Genomic DNA, 19871 nt, shown 5'->3' with positions numbered 1-19871 from the left:
AATGTAAGTGTGTGTAAAAATGTGTATAACAAAAAAAGTGTTTAATGTATTCCCAGTAAACAAAATATGTGCAACTTTTTAAACTTGTTTTATTTAAAAAAACACATTAAAAGGGCTTCTTATGGCGTCAGGCATCAGCAATAGAGAGTCGCCATTTTACACAAGATATGACACACTTGAGTTAATCGGCCCGGTCTGTTGCTTTAAATAGCTGGTGCATTGTGGGAGGTAGAGGTGCTACAGGTGTGTTTGCCTTGTGGGAATTGTAGTTTTTCTGTTGGATCTTGGGGCTAAACAGCCGTGTGTAACCTCTACATTAGTACCCCTTTACACTACTGGTACCCTTTTCCAAGGCTGTATTCAAAATTGCATACTAACATACTAAGTCTGACATCAAAATGAGTATGTAGTGCATTCCAATTAGATAGTATGAAACCTGGATGTTTCCTAAATTGGGACATTTTCTAAGTATGCACGTTGGGCACACTAGTCATACTTAGCCGCCCAATAATGCCTTGCGAGCAGAAAGTAAAATCACCCCGGGACTGGTGTCACGGACTGAGTTTACATCCGTACTGAGATTATTTTACAATCTCAGTACGTGACTGTTACGTACTGAGACACTATTACCTACTCAAGTTGTTGACTGAGATTGTCACTCAGATTGCCATACTGAGCTTGCGGTGGGAAATTAGTGAAAGGAAGAATACATTCTTAAAAAGTACTGTATGTTCCCCAAGAAAAGGAGCCATTCAACATTAGCTTTGAAATTGAATTTTCAATCTCAGCACGACGGAAGTAGCAAAACTCACAGCGAAACTTGCAGAAATTAATTTTCCGGTAGTGGGTATGCTCATAATCGATCTCAGTAAGAGGTAGACTCAGACCGTGACACCAGCTTCAAGCTAAAAGACGAACATCCCCTTTTCAAAATAAAAGCATCTCTTCTTGTCTTACAATAGTTGGCAGTTTACAGTTCAAATGTTGACATTTTACTTGGTCACTTTCTCACTTAAAATGCTTTCAGAACTTTCAAAGGTGGAGAATTAATGGAGATATTTAACCTCAGTGTGTTTCAGGTTTTTGTCGTTGTAGGTTTGAAATGCATCTTGGGAAACTTGGAAGTATACATGAGTGGGAACTTTCACCATCCTAACCATCCACCATCCTCACAATCCTAATCAAACTGAATCCATGTGCCCCCTTTTTGGGACTACAACATTTTGCTTAGAAAACGAATTAAAAACAATCATAGAGCATAATGATGTAACGAATGAGTGATAACACACATTAAAAAAATGTCATTCTGTAAATAAGACCCCTAAGACATTTTTATCTAGAATTTGTTTTTGATCGTGTTTAAACTGATCAGTTGTTTAAGATTGTGTGTTGTTTTAATAAAATACATTTTAAAAATGTATAATAAGTTAAAAAATGTATTTTAATTTTTCAGAAATTTCAGGCGACCCCACATGAGGTCCCGACCCCAGGGTTGAAAAACACTGATTTAGCGGCTCCTGAATGAATTTATTTCGATAGTTTTTATCATTTCCGGTCATTTCATACCTGGATACCGGACTAAGACTGACACTTTATTTGTTAATTGTCCTCTCTCTCTCTCTACCCTCATTTGAGAAACACTGATATAGTAGACAGTATATACTCATTGAGTTTGTAGTAGTACGTGCGATTTCGAACACAGCCTAAGTGTTTGTTTTTTTTTTCTTTCCACTCTGTGTTTTTCTTTAGGTCCTACCTGGCCTGTATCAGTAGCAGCAGTGAGCCAGCCCAGCCTCCTGCCCCACACCTATGCTCTCCCCCAACATTCTACATTCAACCACAGCGTGACTGCTCAGTCCCCCATCATTGGAGTTACTCCATCAATCCAGACAAGCGTGCCACCACAGCACCCCCTGATGACGGCACACTTCCAGATGACACCACAGTCCACGCAGCCACCGCCCTCTTTGGTGCTCAGCATACCCAGCCATTCCGCGTACCCTTCGGCCCAACCGACAGTTACTCAGTCAGCCCAGGGCAACCACATGGTTCATCCTAACCCTCACAGCATTATGGGTAACGGCCATTTAAACTCTCACCCAAGCCTGATCCAGCCCCCGACCCTGCCTCTCACCAATGGACAGGCAGGAGCAGGACAAGTCCCGCCAACAGCTGCTGACAATCAGGACGGTCCGAATAGGCTGCAAATGCTGCGGACTGTCGGAAGTGGGAAGTACGAGTTCAGTGACCCGGGACATCCTAGAGGTGAGCTCGTCAAAATGTGAAGAGATGTTTCAATGATTAGGTGAAGCTTGTCTTTGCTGAATCACATCACTAAGACGTCTCAGAGCGGAATTTTCACTGAGATACATGTTTAATAATAAATTAGCACATCTTATACACCTCTCATAAGGCAAGGTCTGTTCTGGACTTAGAAAAAAAAGATCTTGCCCTCTGGCCTCTTTACCAGAAGGGATTTAAATGGCAACAGCTATAAACAAGGCCACAAACATTCAAGAAGGGGTTTTTAATATACGACTTGGAACCAGCGCCAATTTATTTCAAAGCTGCAACAAGGTCAGAGAGACTGAGCTTCACCTCCAGCAGCAGAGTGCACAGTTCCCCTGCCTACACTAGATTATTCTGAAACTAAATTATAGATGTGTTTCTGATCATAAGCTATTATACAGAATCACCACCTGTGGTGGTGTGCTCTCCAGTTGGTTATGAATATGTCTGTTAATCTCCTTCCTACTCTTTCAATATGAGCAAGTTCTGGTAAACACGACACAGGGGGAGCTTTCAGTGAGCTGGCCTCACATCTGCTTGGAAATCTTTTGAAGCCTTGTTGATGTTCGCCGCGCTTGTGAATGTCGCTCACAGCTTCGGTTTCATGCTTCAAGTCTGCGAGCCATAAATTGGTGTTTGCTTTAACCTTGGAGTTTATGATGCAGGGTGCTAGAAACAGATGTTTGCAATTCCCCAACCAATTTTCACATTTAATGAAGCTTTTAATTTAGGTTTAGATTGTTTTCTCTTTCCTGACTCATTTTGATCAATAAAATGTGTGCAAATGAACTTGTAGATTGCAGAAAAGCAATTATTTTGGGGGGCTGCCCCTGATACATTTAAATGAGGCTGCAGGTAGAATTGGAAATAGATAATTAAATGGTCTTGTCAGCTTGGTCCGGTCTTCATAAAATGAGGTCTTTTATGTTCCTGCTGTTGAGGAGAGAATTGTGAGCTAATAGGAACGTGCATGTAAAAATGCAATCTTTGAATGAGAAGTTTAAGTTTTACAGGAACTAATTGAGATATTTCAGTTGGGGAAAATGCCGTTGGATAGTTAACATGCTTTATTGAAAACAATGTTGGCTGACTTAGGGATTCATATCATTCATTTATTCACTTTTTGTGGGTACAGTATGTATTTAAAAGGCAGAGGGGACATGTGTCCGTTTCTAGACTTGACAATTGAAATCCAGCTCAGGCTTGTATGAAGGTCAAACTGTAAATAGACACTTGAATTTCAGATCTCCTCCAGCACACTGTGGGCATTAAAAAGCACATCATATGTGATAATATCACAAGGACATTGAAGAAAAAAATGTTAAACACTTGAAAATGAGCAAAAGTTAACTCTCCTGTTGTAACCATGATACACACCTGAGACTGATCAGTGTAGTAACTAGTAACTATGTTGATTTCTTATCTGTGAGGCTTTTTAGTTTTTTTGTCTAAATTTGTTCTAAATTGTCCAAAATCAAAAAGGAGGGAACACCATGGTGCATGGATTTACACATACTGTGCTAAAGGGATATAGTCATGGTAACGTTAAGATGTGCTGTAGACTAGTTTTTGAAAATGGGAAAATCTTCTGCAGGTCAGAGGTCAGTACTCAGAGTCAGGACTGCAGCTTTGTCAAGGCTGAAGAAAAGGGACTGGATGATGACACAGTATATCAATGATAATAAGTGGCTGCTTTTTGAAACCAAAGCATTGCCAAACATCGTTACAAAATACTATGTTGTAATATTAATTTATGAAAAGCTGGAGAATCCATATGTAAAAATTGCACTTGTGAGCAGCAATGGTTTTGAAAGCATTTACTGAATAAAATTGTTTTACTTCAAACACCCATGACCATTGAAAAAGCAAATATGCAGCATTTTGCTCAGAGTAGGAAAGCAAATGCTGTAAATGTAATTACAAATTTACAAAAAAAAAACAACTGACACAAGTCTTTTAATTTTTCTGACTTTGCCTCAAACTCATTCAAATCAACATTAACAGTTTGAAACCCATAATTTGTGACAGTATTACAGTTTTTGATAATAAAATGATAAAAGTTACTTGCATTCACAGCTGTGCATTACGTTTACGCTGCTTGGTCGGCTATGATGTGATGCATTTGGTTGTTGTCTGGTCATTTAATTTTTTTTGTAGGTTCACAATGTCCTGTTGATCATTTGAAAACAAAAAAATAATAATTTACTGAGGTGTTTTGGTGTAGAAATGTAACAAATCACTTTTTTTCTTTTAAAATGTACTACCTCCGACGAACAAGTGCGTGCCTTCACTGCCTTGCACTTTTGAAACTCGGAGCAGCCACTTGCGTTAGTTATTCTCCGACGCCGCCATCTTTGTTTTGGTCGGACGTGCACATTTTGCGTCGACATATTGTTTTGCGTCGACGTCATCGATTATGTTGAGGTGTTGTCCCGCCCCTAACACCCATAAAAGCAACTCAATTACTGTAACACAAGTACTTGTAATCTGTTCCTTTCACCTCTGCTAACATCTGTACAGTCACAGTTGCTGGTTTATTTATGGGTTCACCCTGGACAGCTCATCAGTCAGTCACTGTCATTGTGATAGACAAACCCATTTATACTCTTTTTTTTTTGTGCTGAGAAAGCCAAGAAAAAACATGAAAACTCTCCACATTATTTATTTTTAGAAGATTTAAACAATCCTTTAATGGTCAATTGGTGCTCAAGCCCCCAGTCTGATTATTTTTCCCCCTCTGAAACCATTTCTGCACAGCTTGTTGAAAGATTAAATCATCTTCTTAGATGACTGTGTTGATATAAAATAAAAGTGCAGACACAATGAGGGGGAAGCACTGAGAAAATGTGAATTATGTGGCATTTTAATACCAAGGATCCGGGTCTCTGAGGAGACAACTGAGCACTTCCGCCTTAATCCATCATCCTGCCAGGCTTGCCTGGGTGTCAGGACAGATGTGTGCACATGTGCACAACTTCTTGGGTGTGGCTTCACACATTTTCTCGTCAAATGTCAAGCTCACAACCTTAACGGCAAACACCAAAACTGACAGAAATCATTCCCCGTGTTTGATTTGTCTTTGCCATCAAAGAGAGCAATTTGTTTTCCCTTTGCATCACTGGACACATCAACAGCTGTGCACATATGTGTTTTATAGTATTTGAGTTTCTCATCAAAAATGTCACATATTTGTACAAGCATGCGAGTATGAGGCTACAAACTGAGCTGCTCGCAGGCAGTTTTAACTTCATCTCCTACTGAGATATGCCAGTCACCAGGCTGTGATCTGCCCACCCGCCTTCACTATCCACAGCAGGGCTTATCGTAATACCTGCCTGTCAGAGTGTAAAAATCAAGCTCCATCCGCTCTTGTCAATTGTTAATTTCCCTCACACTAACCCACCCTTTGTAAATTCTCTGATGTCTACCATTTAGTTTCCCTTAAAAGGGAATTTTAAGGGAATCATATGTAATCAGTTTATGTCTCATCAAATAATTCATTCGTCTATATCAAAGTTTTAAGCCACCGCCTTCATCAAGATAAGTACATTTACTAAGATATGAAGCTCTGCAGTGAGTGACACCGCTATTTAGAAGGAAGTGGGGGACAGAGGCAGCATTACACAGCAGGAGGTGAAAGTGCAAGTGCATGATTTAGCGAGAGGAGAAGCCTGAGAGAGTTGGAGATGCTGGGAACAGTCAGTGTGTGGCTATTTACCCGGTCATTAAAATTAATGGCTGTTCTGATGAATATCAGCCATGGGAATCGAACGCCAAGCTAAGCAGGGATGAAGTCGCTCACTGAAAATGTCCCTGGAAACCTTTTAAAGGCTGTTTGTAACCTACACACATCATGTGAGCTTTATTTATTGATTTTATTTTATTTTATTGATTTATTGATTTATTTTTAAAAAGCTAACGTTGCTCGCTGACATGTAACATGTTTGGAGTTCCCATTTGCTTCCCTTTCTTGTTTATTTATGATTATTTTGTTCTGCTGCACATGCGCATAATTAAAGTCTCACACCAAAAGTGAACTCTAGAGTGCAGTAAACAGTGCCTGAAGAGTTGCTTTTGTAAAATAAAAAAAAAAGAAAAATCTTAGCATTTTTTGTGCATTAGGCAGATAGTAGCACCCAATCTGCTCAGGAAGTACATCTTCAAGTCAGTTTACATCCGCCATCATCTGGAGGCCACACTGCTCTAGAACTGCAAGCGAACGCAATTTAGATGTCTTTCTGAGTTAAGATCCTGGGTTTTACTTTGGCAAGATTGGTTCAGCCTCACATCCATTGCAGACACGTCTTTTCTCTACCAGGAGTATTTTATCTCCCTTCCTCACACTTTGCCTTCAAGAATATTCTAATGATGTGCTCACTTTTGTTTACCTAGAGATCGCGCCAAATGTTAACTTTCATATTGTTTCTCTGGCACATTATCGCTGCAATATATCCCCTCTTACTAAAGGAAATATAAGAGATAGTAGATTGATTGCTGCAGCTGTTTATCGAGGAGATAGCTCCCTAGTATACTTAAGGTTTAGCCTCCTCGAAGGTTATAAATGGTATGACCTCCTACGTTATTGCCATGGATGTGATGCGCTCTCACTGGATCCAATGAAACGCAATGTCCTCAGTTATTGACACAGGTTATTATTATTTCATATTGTTTATTTAACAGGTATTAGTGTTATTTTATTAAAAGTAACTAAGCTTGAATGACAGCCCTTTAAACCTAGTTTTTATGAACAGTGTGAAACTATTATTATCCAGAATTTTGACAAGCCTCCCTCCATTCTTTCCTTTTTTTTAACACTTGACGTTGCACCGAGAATGTAGATTCTTACTGTATCTTGGGATAAAGTGCGACTTCCTCTGTGATAATAATTAGCTGTAAAATCGCAGTAGTAGTTTTTTTTTTTTTTTAATTTTATTCCTAAGGTTCAGACTTGATCAATGTCTGCAGGGTAAGCTGTGGAAAATTAATTAAAATCACTGCAGTGTTGTGCTCAGCGATTATCTCTAAAGCTGTCCATTTTAGGATTAACCAAAGCAGAACAAGGTTTTATTCCAACTCCAAAACAGGCTTAACTTGGAAAAGAGGTACTTTGTAAAAGGTGTGTTTTCCTTTCCTTTTTGTGGTATTCACACTCACCCAGTAGCTCAGTTGACCCCATTTTGGTATCAAGAATTTCTGGTGACCCTAAATAATTCTTTTTTCTAGAATTAGTTTTTGATCATGTTTGTTATACTGTTTTAGGGTTCGTTCACACCGAACACGACTTCAACGACTATAGTTGCTTAAATCGCCCGCGATGAGTCGCTTGAACATAGTCGCGCTTTTTGCTCGCTTCATCTACCCCAGTGACGTGACAATCGGGGGAAGCTCATTTTTGATCGGATATTGCGATAAAGCGTCACTCAAAGTCGCTTTAAAAGTTTGTCAACTTTGAACGACTTCCACAGACTCAGTTTGCGTGATTGAGTCGCAGGAATTGCGCAAGTTTTGTCGTTTGAAAGGGAGGTCGCTTGGCGTTGCGTGATTGACATTGACTTTGAATGTAATCTAGTCACCAGGGTCGCTTAAGTCGCATTCGGTGTGGAGAACGCACCTTTACAAATACAGAGTTACAAGTTGTGCAATCTCAGATAGTTTCATACTGCATTATTAACTAGATTTATATTTTACACAGTGAAAGTATAGAATACAATTGTTTAAGATTGTGCGTTGTTTTAATTTTTAAGAGAATAATTTAAAAAAAATACATTTTTTTAACATTGGGGTCCGACGCCATGGTTGAAAATCACTGCCGTCTTGTAAATTAGCACTTGACACTCAAAACAATACATCTGGGTAACTAATGTAATTGTGATGTCCTTATCAAATAAAGAGAATAATAGCTGTTGTAGAAAGAGACTGGTGTTTATTCCTCCCCTTAGTTATAAATGTGTTGGTAACATTGTCATACAAGTCCGTATTGGGTATTCATATTTATGATATTGACTCTCACATTTAATTTTAGAGCAGCAGATGCGGTCACTACACTCTTGTGACTAGCGGCTACCTGACACTATCTCTTTAACATTGCTAAGGATGGCATTCATTGAGACATTTGTATCGGCGTGTGAGCTATCCAGAGAGCACAAAAATAAGGAGGAGGGCAAAAGAGGGGAACGCGAGGAGGTGAGCAGCTGCTGTGTGTCATAAGCACCGAGGGAAAGATACTCCACTTTATCTTTTTCCCCCTCGTTATCGTATTTTAAAGGAGAAGAGCCCCCGCCACGAGCTCCATACATTATATCCCCCACAGTTAATATAAGGACAGCAGATAGCTCATTAAGATTGATCATTCCTCTTCCACCTACCCCGTGCACAATGCAGCGTCGGCTTCATTAATCACCAGGATTTCACGATAAGGCTCGTTGTCACAGTGGCAGGACCTGAAGCCTGACAGCCCGCATGCTACATGCATAATCACAGACGCAGTGCACCTCAGGAGCAGGAGCCCCTCCGCTCTCTGCCACGCTACAGGAGGCACCATATCCACTCATACCTCCTTTCTACATATTTTCAAAGCAATCCAACCTGCCCTCTTCATTACGCCTGTATCTGTGTCATGCACTCTGATCTCTTTCCCCTCCCCTGCTCTTCTGCCCTCCCTCCCTCCCCGCCATCCAAAAATCCACCTGCTTTCAATATCCATTTTTCACACCTTTCCCATTCCTTTCTTTTCATCTTCCTGCTTCCATCAAATCTTCTCCCTCTTGTCTTACAATCTTTTTCCTCAGAGAACTACCTGACACCTGTTCTGTGCTTCCTTTACATTCCTCTCTTCATTCCACTCTCCACTGAAGTGAAAGTTGTAAGCCATTCCTTTAATAGTCTCTTTTTTGTTCTCTCAGCATAGTAATGTCTCGATTTGAAAAGTGGCGGCGGGGTATTTAAGATTAGCAAGTAAAAGCCGCCTGCCTCAAATATTACTCTTGGTACTTCTGACAGCTAGTGTAGCGTAAGATAGTTGCTTTCATTTGAAAATGCCCTGTCAAACTCTCATTTTGAAGCTTGTTTTTTTTTAATTTAAATGTAAATGAATGCATCTTTTCAAATTTTACATTGTTAAATTTCAAGGTTGGGGTGAAATAATTAAAAAAAATATGTGCTGACAAAAGAGCTCTATCTCTTTGAAAATTTTAACAAAGCCAGCACAGAAACAGACGCAGTTACACTTAATACTTATTCATGACGTCCCTGATAGTTTCTGCTAATAGGTTTCTGGAACCACAAAAGCAATATATTATGGACTGCTGCAATTCATAGCAAGTTTTTTGTGCAAATACAGTACAGTACTATGTTGTGTGCATGAAATTTATTGTCGTTTTTGTTTTCATATTTAGAATTCGACGTACAAAACCAGGAAGTGGTTTTGTACGTGCATGGAAAATGTAAAATAATTTAATCATGAAATAGTATTTATTTATTATTTGTTTGGATTAATTGTGCGCATTTCAATGACGTAGAGGTGAATTCGAAAATGTGCGGATTTTTTGTAGCAGAGCAAAAATGGCTCCGCAAACATATACAATTGTAAATCCACGCTCTGAAAGAATTTCTATGGAAGCCGTTTCCCACCAGTCAAAAAACAAAATAGGAAATATAAAATAATAATAATTTTAAAAAAAATAAATAATCTAAGTCATATTTATGAGATACTACTAAAGTTCTATGATGATATCCATCTGTAAAGATTTGTCTCAGTCCCTTCCAACTGTAGCTTTGGCTCATCACAGGCTTAGTTTTGAAAAGGATGGTTTACACGTTTTCTGCATTCTTACATTCTTACTCATTTTTTTACAGTAATAAAAATGTAATTAAAAAAAAATCAAGTAATAAAAAAGTATTCTCATGTTTAAAGTAGGAATTAGGTGTTGGATTATAAGATCTTAGATGATTATGTACACACTTTACTGTACATTACGGAAGTGTGAAATACTTAGCCACATCTTTGTTATCATGCATTGAGTATTCAGAAACAGTCTTTAGTAGTCGAGTTAATTGAGTAGTGGCAGAGTGAATAAAGGTTACAGCCTCCAATTGGCATGAATCTCAAACACCTAGTGTCAGAGACTATCTGATATGATAGGATTTATTACCAAGAGTCAAATGTCAGTGTGTTATCCTGCACAGCATGTCCCTGAATACGCAATGTTGCATTATCAATGAGACCGAGTGTGAACACAGCAGATGTTACGAGGAAGCATGTCAATAGCGGATGTTTCTCTGTTAATGAGAAGGCATCATTTTAACAGGGCGTGGAGTCGGTATCTAAAACAGCAGCAGATGGGCAGCAAACAAAAAAAAAAAAAAAACCCAGAAGATGTTTAGCTTGTATCAGCGCGCTAATGTTCTTTGTTTGCTCACCGGACTGTGTGAATATCTGTCTTTCTTCCTTATCCTGAAACTTTAAATTGCTTTGATAATAATAAATAGTAGTGACAGGAGCCAACATTAGCAAGAAGAGCTCTCGCCCCCTATTCATTATTCAGCAAAGTTCCCAACAGGCTTAGTATGTGAAGATACCGAAGATACTGAAACACAGACAAATGACTCACATCACAATCTGAAGATCCTTGTAGGCTAGTAGAGCCCTTCCTATTCACAACAGGCTTCCTAATGAGTGTCAAACAGGACACAGAGATGCCATAACAGTAATGGGCTTCATGCCTAATAAATCTACAGAATAGGTGTTTGTTTGAGACCCCTGCTTTGAAGTATAGTGTCAATTATTGCCATTGATCTCCTACAGTGTGGTCACTGTTGCCTCTGGCACCGCTCACACCGACCCAAGCATCACGTTACTGTAAATGAGTTGCTTTTGTGTGGACCTGTACTTTTTTTGAGTGTAATTTTACTCGTACTTATACTAAGTGTGTTTTAAAAGAAGTAAAGTCATTTGTTACATTTCTACACCCAAACGTTACTGAGTAAATTATTATTATCAGTTTTAAAATCATCAACGGACATTGTGAAACTACAAAAGTAATCAAATGACCAGACAACAATCAAATGCATCACATCATAGTCGACCAACCAGATTAAACGTAATGGACATCGTGCCAAAACAGCATTTTCCTACTTTTAGAGTTCATAAATGTAGCTATACTTAGAGCCTAGTGATTGTTTTTATTTTTTGTTTTCATTAACTGGTGTTATTTTATTTTAAAAAGAATTGTACATTTTTGACAAACCTTTTATTTTATACAGATGCCTTTGTGAAAATAAATTGAGTTCCAATTGTACATGAGACGTTTACTGTATGCAAGCAAATGTGGTAAGATTTATTACCAAAAATAAACTAAGGGGGTGAAAGTAACTAGTAACTTTTACTTTGAGTACTTTTTACAGGGTTCCCGGGGCTCCTTAAAAAGTCTTAAAAGGTATTAAATTCATAAATGTAAAACAAAAGCCTGAATTGTTTTATTTTTAACACATAATAAGTATGATTTTATGATTGGTTTTAGTCTCACATTTCAAAATAAATGGCAACATTCGTTTTGAAAAATATATATAATTATTAATTTAACGTAACATTATGCAATCGCGACAGCGGAAGCAATTAAAACAGTGAGTTGCTGCTTGACTCTGTGCAGATGTAGCAACTTTCATGGGGAAATTTAAACAAAAACAAAATTTAATTTTTTTGTATTTTTGTTGTTTTATAGATTTTTGGCTATTTTGTAGTCATCTGGTGTGTTTTTGGAGCGATTTTGATTATTTTAGTCAGTTTTTTTTGTGTATTGTACTGAAATTTTGTGTATTTATGTGCGTTTACTTTGGGGGCCGCCTGTTGCACATCTGCACTAGACACTGGAAAAAATTGACGCTAACTCTTAAATTTAATTTCAAATGGCAAATAAAAAGTCTTAAAAATTAAAAAATGAATTTAATTTGACTAAAGATATAGGAACCCTGTATTTAATTGAGCTACTTTTTACTTATACTTGAATATTTTATGTATGACTTACTTGTACTTGAGTACAATTTCAATCAATAGCAGTACTTCTACTTGAGTTGGATTATCAGTACTCGGGCATTATGTCAGGAGAAGCAATGTGTGCTGAGTGCAGGATTATCAAAGTACTGTGTTAAAGATCTAAAAGCACAAGGACAAATCTGCTACTCATAAGTGCTGTAGTGTGCTGGATGTAATCAAAATTTGTGAGGCATTCCGGTCACCCAACAGATTGTTTTCTGTCTCCTGAGAGAAAAGGGGAGGGAGGGGGTGAATGGATGGATGGGTGGGTGGGTGGGAGAGCGAGAGGAAAGAAAGGAGGAAACAAAAAGAAGGGACTGAAGGAGAGGAGAGAGGGGAAAAGTGTGCTCTGCTAAAATGCTGAGATTACGCGCTTGATTCCACTGCAGGCGTTTGAAGCTCATCCCTGGCGTGCACGGTCCCCCGACTCGACTCCCACGTACCATGTGACCTCAATGCTGACCTTTCTGCTTGGCCTCCTGTGACTTAACCAGTAAACGTGCATATTGGAAAAAAAAAAAAGAAAGAAATGACATTTATTCCCAGTTGTGCAATGTGTGAAACACTTAGCTTTTCCTTTTTAGATTTTTCATTTAATTTTTTTTTAGTGTGTGTGTGGGTGTGTGTGTGTGCAGATATGTGTTTGATAACCAGCCTTGCTGCTTGGACCCAACTGTGAGTGTAGGTAGATTAAAGTGGCATGTGTTACCCCCATGTGTAAAGCCTGTGAGGAATGCACACCAGCTAAACTCATAAACACATAGAAAGTGTAAGACTAGCTTAGTGCGATATTTACATTTTCTCACACACACCCTGCCATTGGAGACGCCTGAATAAGCTTTATTTTATTTTTTTACATTTGGGGTGTTTTAAAGAGACACAGCTGAGGCTGTTTGGCCAGTGGTGAAGAAAAATCACTTCTTCCATTTAATTACTAGGCTTCCTAAGAGGAATTTGGGCATTATTTGATTTCATTTCTCTGAACATGCAGCTTTTAAACACTGTTTAAAACAGTAAAATTAAACAAACTGTGTGCATATTTTGCAATTCAGTATTTTAAAAGTAGCCAGAGTATTTCATCAAATGGCTCTGCCAAAGTTGCTCTACAAAAGCTTTAAAATGTTAATCTTTTTCACAAAAGCAACAGTTATTAAACTAAACCTAAACTGTATTGAAAATGGCATGTTTTTTTATAAATAACGATCCACTGAAACATCGCTATAGACAATGAGTTATACACACTAGAAAAAGAGAAAATGCTATTTAACATATGTCATAATGTTGTGAGCGTGAACAGTAACACAGTTTTCTTAGATGTTGCAACACACAAGAATATAATGTCTTTTTCTCTAGCAATGTCATTATTCTACACTTTCTGTTTCTACTTTTAGAAATACAAAGATATTCACATTTTATTTGGTATAACCAGGAGAACATTTATCTTTGACATTTTATATTCCAGCGTTATTATTTATGATGCAAAGATTATCCTCTCGCAGATTGTTTATCTTGTTGGTCACAAAGTTTAAAAACACCTGAACGATCAGTCAACCTTTGAGAGAAAAAACAAATGAAAAATGTCAAATATATGAGTTTTGTTAATTCCTTTCTTTCAGCTAAGCCTTGTTTTTAGCCTTTGCGGTGATTTATATTGGTATCCAATTAAAAAGGTGAGAAACATGGCACGTGGCCACGCGGCTCTAATTTAGCATTTATTATATTCACCACAGCAGCCAGCATCTTCTCCTAATCTCAAAACTGCCATTAGGATTAGTGTGTGTGTGTGTGTGTGTGTGTGTGTGTGTAATACTTTTTAAAACAGACGATTTCATGTACTTTTTCTGTTCTATGTGCTAGAGCAGTGGTTTTAAAACTTTCAGGGCTCATTTCCCCCCTTTTTCTTATTCCTGAATCCAAGTACCCCCTTTGTCCGACTACATCATTTTGGTTAAAAAAAAAAACTATTTAAAAACAGCTATAGAGTAATAATGGAATGAACTAGTGATAACATACATTTTAAAGAATCTAATTTTGTAAATAACTGTAAAGAAACAGTTTTCAGTGCAGTGGTTCCCAACCTTTATTGGATCGTGACCCCATTTAAGAATTTCTGGCGACCCTGTTTTTTTTCTAGAATTCGTATTTGATCATGTTTGAGCTCAGATATTTATTTATTTATTTATTTATTTATTTATTTATTTATTTATTTATTTTAGTTTAACTAGATTTATATTTCATAAAGTGAAAGTATATAAATACAGTTGTTTAAGATTGTGCGTTGTTTTAAAGGGCCTATATCATGATAAATCACATTTTTTGAGCTTTTAACCTTGTTACAATGTTAATTCCTTATCAAAAACACCCCCAAAAATATTATTTAGGGCTGAACGATGAATTGCACTTGCGGTATTATTGCGATATCATAAAACGCAATTTTCTAATCGCAAAGGCAACAATATATATATATATATATATATATATATATATATATATATATATACTGTATATATATATATATATAGTCCTGTCTTGTACTGTCCTGTTAAGTTCAGAGTGTTTAAGAAGTGCAGCCCACATGTTTACATGTTTCATCAAACATGAAGTTAGTTAGATATGTTGAAGAGGTAAAGCCACAGATTTGTTTGCGTTATTGTTGTAATCTGTGCTTTCAAATGTATATTTCAGATTTATTTTAAGTTTAAATAAATCTGAAATTGTTCATTATGAAAAAATTTTATTTGTTGCTTGTGTTCATTGAAAAAACATGACAAGAGGCCCTTGATAAAATAATGGCATATTAAATTGCTCTCGCATATATGTAGGAAAAAAATCACAATTAGATTATTTTCCAAAATCGTTCAGCCCTAGTTTTATTGGGATTCCTCACTAATCCTGCTCTCTGAGCTGCTGCTCCGCCCTCTTCCGAAAAACGAGCGGTCTCTCCCCAACAGACGCCACTAAAGTCTGAACCGCCCCCACCAGGAAGTGCCTGCTGTCGGTGCCCATACACGCCCACTCTCTGGGAGCTAAAGGCTAGAACATGAACATGAAATGGGGACCGTGCTTCGTCACTTTCGGGTTGAAAGAAAATATTAACTATATGTGGCTGTAGTTGACTTTGGAAGGTCTTAAAATAGCATGATATAGAATCTTTAATTTAAAAAAGAATGATAATTTTTAAAAAAAAAAGTCTAACATTTTTTTTTCAGAATTTTCAGGTGACCTTACAAGGGGGCCCTACCCCAAGATTGAAAATCACTGATTCATTGTCTCCCGAATAGATTTATTTCTATAGTTTTTATATTTTTCAGTCAGCTCACACCTGGTGTGGGACCAAGACTGACAATTTATCCGTTCATTTTCCTCTCTCTCTTTATCTCACGTACCTCCATTTGAGAAACACTGTGCTATAGTGTTTAAAGTAAGGAAACTATGACAACATGTCGTTAATGTATGTAATATTCACACATCTTGATAACTACGGTAAATGGTGTATTTTTTGCAAAGCATATTTCTAAAAGTCTTCATACATGAATTTGTGAATGACTTTGTGTGCGTTTCTCATTGTGGTTGAGGTATGGCCCAATCAGAAGCTGTTGCTATGGAGGCGTTGGCTGATGCCTCTTATGGCCATTTATGATTAGCTAGAGTGGTGGAGGCGTTCAAGTCTTTGCTGCTGCTTTGATTGATTATTCCACTGTCTGTCGGTTGTCCCTCGCTGTCACCATAATCCCGCCGCTAACCTCACTCATCCCTCTACACGACACCCGATCAAAGACAAAGCATTACCAGGCTAATTCAATCCACACTCCACCTTATATAAATATAAATACATGCGTCAATTTGAGGGCTGTTCCGTTTTGGCAGAAAGATGATGATTATTTACACTGATAACATTTCACAGCTCTACATTTAGTTTTATGGTGAATAATCTGCAGTGGGTTTGGTGTTACGTCATCTGCAGCCTCCCTCTAATAACAATAGCTGTTAATATATTGAATTAATTTGTAATTATTAGTTCAGTTAGTGTTTCTTACAACAGAACATTGTTCTGCTCTGCTGACTTTATGTTGTGTGCTGATATTATATAGTGTTACATGCTGTTTTTAGTGGTTTCCAGGCACCAGCTGGTAATTATTATTGTAATTGGGAAATTGGTCATTAATTACAATTATGACGTAATTATAATTGTAATCATAATTAAATTGTAACTGAGTTTGTAATTGTAGTATTGCAATATAATGAAACACAAAACTAGGGAACCATGTTACAGTTCTATGGCTTACACATACATAGTTAAAAAAAATACTAATATATGTTTTTATAATAAATTCTCCTGTCATTTTAACATTTAAAAAAATGATAAATAAATCGAGGGGTATACTGACAGAAAAAAGGCTCAAATGCCCATACCAACAATATTAAAACCCATATTTTCATGGCTATGGAAGCCTAACAAAGAAACCATTAGATAAGAAAGAAATTGGAAGATAGATAATATGTTTTTGTGCATTTTACAGGTGATTTAAGACATGGGTTTTGACCTAAGCTTGAATCAGATGACCTAAACAAAGCATTTTTTATTTAATTTTTTAAAATTTAGTTCACGTCATATAATACACATTGTTCAACCAGGCTCTGTTGCATACGTCAGGTGAACTCTCTTAATTATTGTCCCTTAACCTAGCTTGTGTTATTTATAGCCACACTGTGACGACTTAGTAAAACATCAGCGTTGTACTTGTGTCATTGTTTTATTTAAAAATAAGACTAGTGTGTGCTATATTTACTTCAACGTACACATAATGGTAAATGATGTTAGCCAACAGATGCAACATGTGGTTAGAATTAAGATAAAAATAGATTTAAATACATTTTTGTCCATTAGTAGTAATTATTTGCAGAATAATGTTTCAAAGCAGTGACTTAATAGTAAAATAAAAAAATAAAAAAAGGTTTTCAAAAGCACACAGTATTCACATTAAAGTTGAAAAATATTAATCTTAAGCAAACGTCCTGCAAAGCACTTCAAAGTTTTAAAAGAAGAAGATAGAATGTTAAAAATTTGTTATTATTAATAAAAAAATATGAAAATAATGCAATTACATGATTATAATACATTATATATGTTAAATAATTGATTGAGTTTGTAATATGTACAGCATAAGCGCATTTATAAGCAAAACATTTCCTGTCAAACTTCTGTTGATGCTAATAATGAACTTCTACTTAACATAAATTAACTGTATTTCAAGTATTTTTTTCTTTGAGAGCAGAAAGTCGTTTTATATAAGGGAATAAATACATGTAAAATATAAAAAGTATAAATATGTAGGTTAAGATTGGTGATTGTGTCACTTGTGGTTTTCAATTTTGCTTAAGCACAAAAAAACAACAAAAAAAACGAATAATAGCTTTGCTTTCTGCCACTTTTTTTTTTTCTCGAGCCATTTTTTAATGAATGCTTTTCATTTTTAGCCTTCCTCATTAGCATCGGTGTCACAACCTCCCTGAACGCAACAGTTTCATGTCCTGTGGACTTTTAACGGCCAACTCTTTGCTCTCTTTACAGCCTGGCTGTATATATTTCCACTGGGTGCTTTAGAGCAGTGGTTCCCAAAATAATAAGGAAATGTTCCTAGTTCCTTTTTGTACAAATTCAATTCAACTTTATTTATATCGCACAATTTACAACAAAATCAACTCAATGCGCTCATCAAAATTTAAAATTCATAATGAGAAAGAAAAAACCCAACAAGATCCACAAACTAACAGTAAAATTGCTCAATAAGATACTATATTTTCTTGTAATTCATTGAAACAGGATTACTTTGTACTATGTTGGACCGTTGTATTACACTTCTGACAATAGGAGACAATAATTAGCTACGTTTTACAAAGGAGACTGTATTTACTTATTATTGAAGTAATCACAAAAAAATACAATTTGAACTAAATTCCACTTTAAATTCCACTCATTGTTTAAAATTTGTAGATTTAGCCTTAGGGGACAAATGTTTGAGACACATTTAATTCGGAACTAAAATCGGAATAAACCAGCCATCTAATTTGGATTTAAGTTTAATTCGGAATTGCGTTTACATTCGGAATTAAGCGTTCACAAGGTCAGTTTAAAGAGGATTTAACTTTAAAAAAAGATTGGGAACCAATGCTTTAGAGCAGGGGTTCTCAACTGGTCTCACCCTGGGACCCACATTTTGCCACGGTCAATAAATCGCGACCCACTTTTTTTTTTCTTTTCTTTTTTTTTTTTAAGAATTCAACCAACCAAATTTAGTTTTTCAAAAATAGCTGTTGAAAACACACACATATAATATTTTAAAAACATAATATATATATTTTCCTGTGCAACAGAAAAAAATATATTTCAAAATAAAAGACAAGTCCAACATGAGAGACGTATTTATTTATTTTTGACCAGCTGTCCGTGACCCACCCAGTACAGGTCCGTGACCCACTTTTGGGTCCCGACCCATTGGTTGACAATTGCTGGTTTAGAGGATAGGTATGGTAGGAGCAGGCTTATAACTTTGACCAAAGTGTGCAGGAAAGGAAAAAGACAGAGTTTTTTTTATTAGCAGAAGTCACCTCTAGTTTAAACCTGTATGACCGCTTGTCTTCTGCTGTCCCCCCCGTCTGGTTAATGAGGAAGCCACAGAGCCAGCTGGGACCAGCACACACAAACAGAACACTGAAACATTACTAGACAGCCTGTCAGGGTGCTGCAGTGCATCACCAAATGCTCCAAGGGCCTTTTTGTTTATCTTCTTCAACATACAGTAGTATAATCCGGCACTCTTCTTTTTTTAATCTGACATTGGCCAACGTGTCTAACCCCTGAACTGTGGCTGTATGTAGAGTTTTTGGCGCGAGGACACAACAGCTCTGTGCCTTTTGCTACCCCAGGTCCTCTTTGCAAGGCTATTGTGTCAGGAAACAAAGGCCCCGGCTGTGTTTTTGAGCAGCACAAGCACCTTTTTTTTTTGGCATAGTGTCTTCTGTCTCCACAGTCCAAGCTTGGCTCAAGAAGTTCAGCTCTGCAGATATGATGAGGAAGCAATACAAATCCATTTCTCATGATGGCGTTTCATTTAAATCTCTTTAAAAGTCTGACCTTCTCAGATTGAAATCAGGACGTCTTCACATTGAAAAGAGCATCAAGGACTTCGTATGTTTGGCTGTTGAGCGGTTTTTGTTGTAGATGGCACCAACCATTGAGCCATCTGCAATGATAACTCTAGAGGGGAGCGTTGGAGGTAGGTTTTTCAAATGCACTTTAAGAAGACTCGCGCTTAGATTTCATGCAAGATCTAATGTATTTTTAAATTAGTTTTGCATATTTCTTTAACATGAGGGAACATAGATGCACAAGTTTCTTGCTTTTGATGAAATATTTTGCCTTGAAAGATTTTTTAATCCCACGACCCTGAAAAGGAGCAAGTGGGCCAAAAAAATGGATGGATGGATTTTTTCTGAATGTGTAGTAGAGAAAATGCACTTTATGGTAATAATATTGATATGTAAGACAATG

At 37.0% G+C, this 19871-nt stretch overlaps 1 protein-coding gene across 4 annotated transcripts in view; it reads left to right on the top strand.

The window, feature by feature from the left end:
• The window catches only part of klhl29 (kelch like family member 29), a 286431-nt gene that overhangs the window by 127500 nt on the left and 139060 nt on the right, over window positions 1-19871 (top strand). For all 4 annotated transcript variants that reach the window (XM_028439189.1, XM_028439192.1, XM_028439191.1 and 1 more), the window contains one exon: window positions 1750-2265. In XM_028439189.1, the coding sequence (XP_028294990.1) occupies window positions 1750-2265 (516 nt within the window). The remainder of the gene's footprint in view (window positions 1-1749; window positions 2266-19871) is intronic.

This window comes from Gouania willdenowi, chromosome 24 (genome assembly GCF_900634775.1).
Source record: "Gouania willdenowi chromosome 24, fGouWil2.1, whole genome shotgun sequence".
Classification (NCBI taxonomy): domain Eukaryota; kingdom Metazoa; phylum Chordata; class Actinopteri; order Blenniiformes; family Gobiesocidae; genus Gouania; species Gouania willdenowi.
The sequence above is the reverse complement of the archived record's forward strand: the minus strand, read 5'-3'. Positions and strand labels throughout refer to the sequence as shown.